The 9327-nt window shown below is 36.2% G+C and overlaps 1 protein-coding gene across 2 annotated transcripts in view; it reads right to left on the bottom strand.

The window, feature by feature from the left end:
* Positions 1-789: 789 nt before the first annotated feature.
* The window catches only part of TUSC3 (tumor suppressor candidate 3), a 113695-nt gene continuing 105157 nt past the window's right edge, over positions 790-9327 (bottom strand). For both annotated transcript variants that reach the window (XM_032109636.1, XM_032109637.1), the window contains exons 9-10: positions 8260-8350; positions 790-1075 (exon numbers count right to left, since the gene is read on the bottom strand). In XM_032109636.1, coding sequence (XP_031965527.1) covers positions 1060-1075; positions 8260-8350 — 107 coding nt within the window. In that variant the 3' untranslated portion in view covers positions 790-1059. The remainder of the gene's footprint in view (positions 1076-8259; positions 8351-9327) is intronic.

Genomic DNA, 9327 nt, shown 5'->3' with positions numbered 1-9327 from the left:
AGGACTGAGGTAGAGTATCATGTGATAATGCTTGTTTCCTGAGCCACTGAGAATATACTATGTAGGTGTATAAAAAGATTTATGAGTAATTCACATAATATGAGATGTGAACAGCTAAAAAAATGGCATTTTTAAATGGCGTTACTAATTCCTGTATAAGCTTTTCACAAAGCTGGGTGGACACATAAAACTGGCAACTGCTGTAACTCCAGTTCCAACAGACTCATCTGTACTGTACTGTTACAAGCATCATTCAGGATAGTACCTTCCTTCTTCTGCTACGTCAGAAAATAAGCATGTTCTGGGTTATGAAATATTGTTGTCCCCCACCCTCCCATTTTGTCACCACAGACTCAGCTTAAAAGGATCTGACTTCTGACTGATGTAAGACCTCCTGCCTTCAAGATTCCACAATGAATTCCAGTATGAATTGCATCCTTTGGCCTAAGAGAGAGATGAATTTGTAATGTATGTATGCTATATACTGCTAAGTCAGGAAAAGAACTCCAGGATGAAAATGTGTAGAATATCATTTTATGTTAGTGGCTCAGCTTGTCAGAGGTGATCAGAGACTCTATACAAAGTACTCCGTTACAAAGCAAAGTGGGGCATGGTGTAGTCATTAAAAATGACAGTTTCCACCAGTTTATATCTCTTAATAGTAGCTAAAGAACTAATGTTATTTTGTTCAGCTCTAAAACACATCTCAAAACAAAATTCAGGTGAAAAATCTTGGAAATATCCTTTGGATCCATGTAGTACATTTAATAAGGAAGACTTACACAGAAGACCATTATACTGAAATTTATTTAAATTCTTGAGCACATCATATTCATTACATTTTAGTGCTTCCCAATGAGATGTTTACTATATGTTTCTATAAATTACGCATTCATTGCATAAAACTGCATTCATTTCTCTATCACCATACTATATAAATTATCACAAAAACAGATGAACCAACAAAAGATTCTTGAATACATGTGACATTGGTGGGCTGAAAATAGCAGTTATAGCTTATCTTCATGGTAAGCAGCTCTAAATGAATCCCGCTTGAATTCATTTAATTAAGAAGCTGAAAAGAAAGGAAAACATGATTAAATGCTGAAAAATGCATATAAAACATAGCACCAAAATTATTTGAAAAGAATAAACAAGGACTTCAAAACATAATTTGAAAAGTCATTTGACATTTGTGTAATAATCTCTTAAGTTCTTATATTCCATTTAGTAATTACTAAGCAACCATGAAAGTTATCAAATAAAACATGAGTGATTGAAACTTAAATTTGTCTATTTAAAAAAAATTAGAAAGCAAAACACTCTTCAAACATCTGTTCTCTTTAATCAAGTTCTGCATCTGCTCTTAGTACTTTAAGTGAGAAGTCTCTCCCAGGGGATGTTTCAGGTTTATTTAAAACCATCTTCTTTTACTGCTGAAGTGGCCCCAGAGCTGGGAGAGTATATAGCAATTAGCAAGGCTCTGTAGGGTTGCAGACTCTTAAATCCTCAGTATTTTAATAAATTAAGAAGTTTCCAATGATATTGCTGTTTCTGTACATCTGGAAGGAAACTTTGTATTTCGAAAATGTAGATACGTATTGTGTGTCACACCTTTCTAAGTGCTTTACCAAGTCCCATAGATTGGGAAACAGGAACACAGAGAGAGAGAGACTTGTGCATGACTATAGACTAACTGTACAAACGCAAAAGCAAGGAACTACTGAATGGCAGTACTGCCTCTAGCTTTGCCTGGTAGGTCTTTCAACTCCTAGACCTGCAGTGTGCACTAGCATACATGTTGTAGCAATTTCACCAGTTTTTCCATTAATGGAATTAATTAATTAATCATTACAAAACATAAATACAAGCGCCACAAGCTTAAAAGACTGTATCAGTATAAAGATCACTGCTGCAAAAAGCTGACAAGCTTGTTAGGCAAGATATACAAACCAAGGCAAAACAGATGGCAACTGGCTGGGTGCTGGAGGGTGAAGGGATTAATGAAAGGGAAAAGCCAGCGAGAACAACTTCATGAAGAGATGAATTGTAGAGAGCTGAGGGGAGAAGTAAGAGAGTGCTGAGCACATGCAACTAAAAAGATAACCCAGGTCTAGAAAGATGTGTAAGGTCGTGTATAGGAAAGGATCCGAGAGGAGAAGAGAGAGGACTACTAGTAGTGAAAAAGTTTGGAGAGAAGAGTGGGAAGGGCTGAAGATTACAATAATCAGGGAGGTAGCATTGATAGACTTAAGAGGTGTAAAAGATTCAATGATATAACAGCAAAGAAATACAAATACAGCAGTGTCACCTTGGATTAAAATGCTACTACCATAGCTGTTGACCCTTACTTTCTGTCTATAAGGGAACTGCATCTTTAGCAGCTACGAGACATGACATAGGATAAGAGAAACACTGAAAGTAGCCAATTTTGCTGGGCACTATAGATCAGAATGTGAGAATGTGAATCCTGGTATTTATCAGAAGTATATGTACCAATTCATAAACTTAAGGTGACTCAATTTAATTGTGCATGAAATCAACATGGAATATCTAAAAAGCTGTTACTAGTGTGCTCAGGTTTATTAATAAATTTAATTTTCTGTGTCTGCAAATACTCTTTATTCCATGTACTAATATTTTTCCAGTATATTTCCAAGAAAAAATTATTTTATTCACTTGCATTTAATTTCAATTTCAATATTTTACAGGATTTCTTTACTGAAACTAATTTAATTACAACAAGGGTAGACGTGTATACAGTGAATGTGAGGATTTTTCAAGCTCTGGGGCATCTTGCAATTTGTGTGTCCTGTTGCATTGACTGTTATTCCCCAAGCAATGAATAAATGCTTTATGTCTGACTTAACATTTATGGGCTTTTGATGAAAATAAGGCATCTTTTATTTATCATGCTTTGCACAGCTTAGTTCATTTTCTCTGCTACCCAATAAAGAATATGTATTTTCCATTCCATCAATACATAGTTCAGAAGGCTGATTATTTTTTATGGTTTAACCAAAAAAATTTCACATTACTCTTGTAAATAATACTAAAATACAGTGGCTATGAACAATAATTGGATAATGAAACATTCAACCGCAGGCAGGTTCTAAAAGAATTCCTTCAAAAGCTACTTAATGAAAAATTATGGAAAAACAGAATTTTTAGGTGCTCATTTCATTTAAATTGAGATTAAAACAACAAATGATAAAATGTAGGCTTGAAAGAACAATTTAAAGTGTTAAGAGTAATGAAACTCTGCTAGAAGTTTCATTCAGAAAACAAAGCAGAAAAAACAATATAGGGCAGTTAATTACTTGTAGCCAAAGCTAAAAAAAACCCCAAAAAACAAAAAACCAAGAACTTTTTTTTAATATCAGTGAAGCGTGGATAAGACTGTGTCCTTTTGAAGCAATGTTACAAATATTTACATGCCTAAAATTCCCAGTAATACAATACTGTGCTAGTCTACTGATGTCGTCTGTTCTGTTCTTAGCACCCTCTCTTTCATATTCTGTAGGCTTTTTGGACTGAAACTGCCTAAGGTGTGGTTTCCAGAGAGCCCTCCAAGCTCCTTCCTGACTAGCAAAGTTAACTTAGAGTTCATGCTTTTGGTTTATAGGGAAGAATAGTCTCTCTGTCACTCCCATGTGTATGAGTTGACTGATGAAATCCTGTGTTGATATAATGAAATTTTATTACTCAGTCACTGAGTATCTGATATTTAATGTATCATTTATTCACTTTAATACTAGGGTGAGAAGGCTTCAAAAAAACATTCTCTAACATATATCAACACACTTTTCTTATCCAGAAAGAATTATAAAGGGAAAATGTTCAACAGTATAAAATAAAATTATTACATAATCTTTCAATAGTTAATTATATCAATTAAAGTGAAAGTTATAGCAAAATGAAAAATTTCATCTGGTTCTCATAAAAAAGGTGGATTAGTACAGCCATGAAAAAGTCCTGCCATGGCAAAAATGGCTCTTGCAGAGAGATTTGCTGTATGTGAGCTCATCCATCATGATTGTGTTCGCTCAGTGAGTAACCTTCATGATGACACCCACTTTGCATCACCTTTCCCATTTGAACGCTTTACTGTATAAGGGTATTTTACCGGAATATTAATTAAACAATTTTTCCCAACCCTAGCCAAGAAGAAAATCATGTGAAAGAATCAAATCAGAATTGGAAAATGTCTGAGGTGCATCAAAAAACGTCCGTCAAAATTACTGTCCCTTCCTACACACATGCCCTCTAAAGAGCACCTTATAGACCTGCACTCATATCTAGCACACCTAGGGACACTTTTCTGTTATAGAAATTAACAATGGCATTACTAGGGTCAAAGAAAGTACAGAATTCTCATATTTGTATTTATGCACATTAGAAAAAAAAAGTCTTTCTCAATTTTTTGACTCCGGCTATGTTTATCCACCTCTGTTTTGATTTATCTTTGCTACATGGAGGTCACTGCAGAAAAGAGGATGCACAGCAGGTTCTGTTACTGTTTCATTTTTTACCACTGCATGATGTTTCACACAGGCATGACTGAGTTGTTCAGTTCCAGAGAACAGAAACAATTTAGGACGTTTGAATTTTTTTCTTTTTTAAGTAGGATAGTGAAGTTGATGCTTGAGGTCATGCATATAGCATTAAAGCAATTTCAGTTTTCTTTAACTGTTGCTTTAGGCAGGCCAACATAATGTTACATTTTTCCTGACAGATCATCAGTATGCATTGTTGTTAGTATTGTTAAAGGCAAAGTTTTACTAGCCTGAGGACAATTCATCACATAAAGACCGATAGTTTCAAGGTGAAATCTACAACCAGTGAAAGGAAAAGGATAGACGGATTTCACGTCTTAAGATATAACTGCACTGGGATCAATTGATGAGGCATCAAACAAAATGATTAATGTATTTTAGCATATATGACTGAAGTTAAAAAGCAGGATACTAAATTAAAAGGGGAATGAGAAAATAACAGAGTTTATATACTTGGTCCTCTTTAGTGTTTTGCATGTTTAGGAAAATTCGTAAGAACTATCCACAAAAAATGAAGAGGCTTCTCTAAAAAACGCTATGGGATTGTGATGAAGATGACATGGTTGAGACCACTGAAGGGTCAAAGAATCAACAGTATGTTTATTTAAAGTAACAGAAAATGAGGTCAGAGCTACTCAAGAGACCAACAGAAGCATAAAAGATTTAACACTAGAAACCAGATAAGCAAATTACACATTTGTGAAACTAATAAATGAAATTTGATAACAGCAGAGCAAAAGGATCAGCTCTAGTGATGGTTTCCAATAATTCTGCATTGAGTGAGGATTTAAGTTTGAATGATTAAGTTATTACCATGAAAACTCAGAAGAATCTAGGACAGACCAACTAAGCTCAAAAGATCTTGCTTAAATGTGCAGAAGCCGTAACATTATAAAAAATACCCCAAGAAAACTGTGTAACACTTAGCCAGCTATTAAATGTTTCTCATGAATTTATGCATACACACTGTTCATTTCTTTATGAATTTACTTGATCGGTGTTACTGATTTGTAAGTTGTGGTATTGAGTCTACTTAGCTCCTTAAGACAGAATTTGGTTTATGGATCTAATAATTTCATCACAGTAACAACATGATGTGGCACTACTTGATTTTATCAGGATTGTGATGAATCATTCTTTTCAGCATTGCCCTGGATTTATTTCTTTTTTAAGCAGCTTTAGCATACTAACAGGTATACTTATTTTTGATATGCATCACCTATCAAACTAAATATTTTTAAATTAAGCTTTTAATAGAATTGTTCCTGTTGCAGTGGTTGAGGCCGCAATGGGACCTGTCGGGGAGTTGCAAGGCCCTGGATCAGTCTGGGATTGTTGGTGGGCCGGTACTGAAGTTTAGAATCTCACCTTTGGTTACGGTGAGATCTTTGCTGTGCTATATACATGTCAGCTGGTTGGCCCGTTGGCCACCCTCCCCTTTTTCTTTATGTTCCTTATTGAATATCCATGTTTTCTAGAACCTCCCACATTGTTTGAAGCCCTATTGGTTTGTGGTTCCCCGGTCCCACCCCTTTCCTTCCCTATTGGCTCCAACCCTGTCAGTTTGTGTCTGCTCCTCCCCCTGGCCCTCACCTTATTGGTTAAGGGTGCTTTGCCTGCCCATGGTACCTCCCCCTATATAACCTTGGAACCCCCAATTGTTCGGATCTTTCGTCCCTGGATCCCTCCAATAAACCTATCCTTTGGAACTCTGTACGGAAGACCCCTCCTGCCTCTTTGTTCCTGGACTGCTCTTTTGGATTTCTATCTCTGTGTGTGTTTGGTTGTGTGCTGCCACGGTACCCGGTGTGTGTGTGTGTGCTTGTCTGCGGGTGTGCACAGCATCACCCTGGTGTCCCTGACGGGGAGTGGCTGCTGAGGACCAGCTCTTATGAAGGACACTCAGGGAAGTCGCAGCGGCAAAGACACTATCTGGGCTAAACACTGCCGTGAGCGTCAGCTCCCCCTAGCTCCAGTTCTTGCTGTCCTTTATTCTTAGCTTGGATACTAAAAGAGAAGTATGAAATCTACATACACCTCCAACTTCTGCTAGAAACTCCCATTAAAAGATGTCTGGTATTTCAATAAATTCAAGATTGATTGTGGGGAGAATAAAATAAATCCACTCCACCTAGTATTTACAGCAAACAGATTAGCAAGAAAAGAGGTAAAAGTCCTACATTATTTAAATTAAGATTCCCAAAGGTTATAGTATCTGATACTACAGGATATGTAATAGACCTCAGTGATTAAGTTTGCAGGAACACCAGTGGTATTGTGTTGGCATGCAAACTCACAGAGCATACTAATGCTCACAGTGCTGTTCAGCACCAGACATCCTAGGTATTAGACAGCAGCCAAAAAACCCTATTGCAAACATTCACAAATGCAACGCAAGGTCTGGCACAGATACATAAGCATGTTGTTAATAGGTGATATGAACATTCCTAAGATGAAAGAACTAAAAATGAAACTAGTACAACTGTCAGGTTCTCTTCAGTAGTTACTAAATTGCATGGCAAGGAACTCACCACCACCACCAACTGCCTTTTCCATTTAATTAACTTGTTATTAGAAGATGGAAGGGAGCTCAGACCACGGATTGCCATTCTTTGGCAGTGCTCAAGTGAGCTCTGAGCTGCAGATTAAGCTCATAATTCATGCTTCTTTAAAGTTTAAGACTTAAGTAGCTAATGGGAGGTAAGAATACCTCACACTTAGGAAAACTGGATCCTGCCTTTCACCCAGGCAGGTGAAAGTCAAGCTAGATGTAATCTCCAGAGAGTATACTGAGAGGCGGGACAGACTATCCCAAATGGCAAACTACTAGCTCTATACTGATGAAATTTTGCAGTATGATGCTACTGGGCCCTTTACAGACCTCTTTCCTTACCAGAAATTACTAAAAAGCAGGAGCATACCTTGTGCACATATTGCAACGGGAAGAATTTCCTTGTTTTCAGTATGGTGTTACTAAATGCTAAAACTAATCTGAAGCAACCTAAATGTCAATTAAACAGCCTAAAGAGACCAAGCGCTGTAAAAATGAAAATAGTTGTAAAGTCTCAGAGCAAATTCTAACAGAAAAATTGTAATAGCTGAAATTACATCTAAGTTGGCTTTGCAAGGCTGAATCCTTTTTAGTAGAACATACCACAGAATATAAAACTGTCTGTTGTACTAATCATGTGGCCTAATCAGAGAAATCTACTTTTTCATTTGTCAGAAAAATTGCAACTGTTTAACTAACAGGTGTATGTATAATTCAGAAAAACTACAATCCTTTCTCTCCTCCATGGTGTGGCTGACAAAAGAAAAGGGTACTTTTAGTGAAGTCAAAGCTTAGCACTGTACACCACTTTGTTGTTTTGTGCCCTGTCTCATGTACAGCTTAGTTATACAAAAATAAACATTTAATAAAGCCTTATAAACTAAAGCATGTTTTCTTTTTGCATTTTTCCGGGGGCACTGAGTATGTCACACATCTGAGCTCAAACCCTTTTAACTGGTCTGCCTTAACAGTCATGCCAACAGTAGCATTCCAGCCCTTTTTGGTTTCCTTAAATTAATCACCATTCTTCCTGCTTCTACCACCTTCCATTGGTTTCAGTGGTAAAGATTAAAGATTGTTTACCTGAAAGCAATTCTTAAACTTCTATAAAGCTATTACGATCTTTAAGATGAGAATTTAATGACAGATTACCTGTATGGGTAGCCATGGTATTTGGAGCGAAATATTGACAGCAGGAAGCTGAAGAAAAAGACCACGAGACCGAGGCCTACCAGACAAATTACTGGAAAGAAAACAACCCTGTTTATTAGCACAGAAAAGATTTAAAACTGCAATCTCTACAAAGAATATTATTTATGTCAATCATTTATAGAGAATTTGACACAGTTAAATACAAAATGTTACTGCCTTGACTACTGAAGCCCACTATCTTCTGACAGGATTTCAAACCGATATGGAAATAATATTTATGGTTATTAGTAAAAAATTACCTGTCAGGGTAAATGTATTTTCAAGAAAAAAAGAGTAGAAATTTGAAAGTCAAATGTATGTGGGTGCAAACACCTTACTGCTGATAATGGATTTAATAACCCATTAAATTATACATATCAAATAATGTCATTTCAGGTATTTGCTTTTTCTTTTTCGAAAAAAAATTACATTTAAAAAAATGTCCCTTGACTAATGGAATCATGTTCTCTCTAGTCAACCATCTATGGCTGAAGTAGCAGTAAAGGCAGCTTAGAACTACTTTATCTATTTATTAATGGCTAAAAATTTCACTGTTCTAAGTTCCAAGGCTGGCAGCCAAATCACTTTTAGCTCACTAGCAATATAAATCTTCAGGTTCTGAAGGTAAATAACAATGATGCAGACCTTCTGATAGCATCCAGGTGAAAGTGCTTTGAGTCTTTTCAGGCAAAGAATGAACTAACAAAGTAAATGCTTAAACAAAAAAAAATTTGGAACATCTGTTTGCACCCTGCGGAATAATAGCATAAAACCTGCTTGATTGTGATAGCCTGCTCTACTGCGTGTAAATAAATTTTTTAAAAAGGGGGACATATTACAAACTGATGCATATAACTGAGATGCAGCTCATCTACATTAATGTTTTGATTCTAGTGAGCTACTTTGATTTTTGAAACTCTTCTTATACTATTCCTACTTTAGCCAACTTTTTGCTATTTAATTGCAATATTCATGCTTCAAAAGTATGCTGACTTTGAGCGAAGGATGAGCAAACATAAAGCCAAGGAA

Source organism: Corvus moneduloides, chromosome 5 (genome assembly GCF_009650955.1).
Source record: "Corvus moneduloides isolate bCorMon1 chromosome 5, bCorMon1.pri, whole genome shotgun sequence".
NCBI lineage: Eukaryota > Metazoa > Chordata > Aves > Passeriformes > Corvidae > Corvus > Corvus moneduloides.
This window is presented reverse-complemented; position numbering and strand designations above follow the sequence as displayed.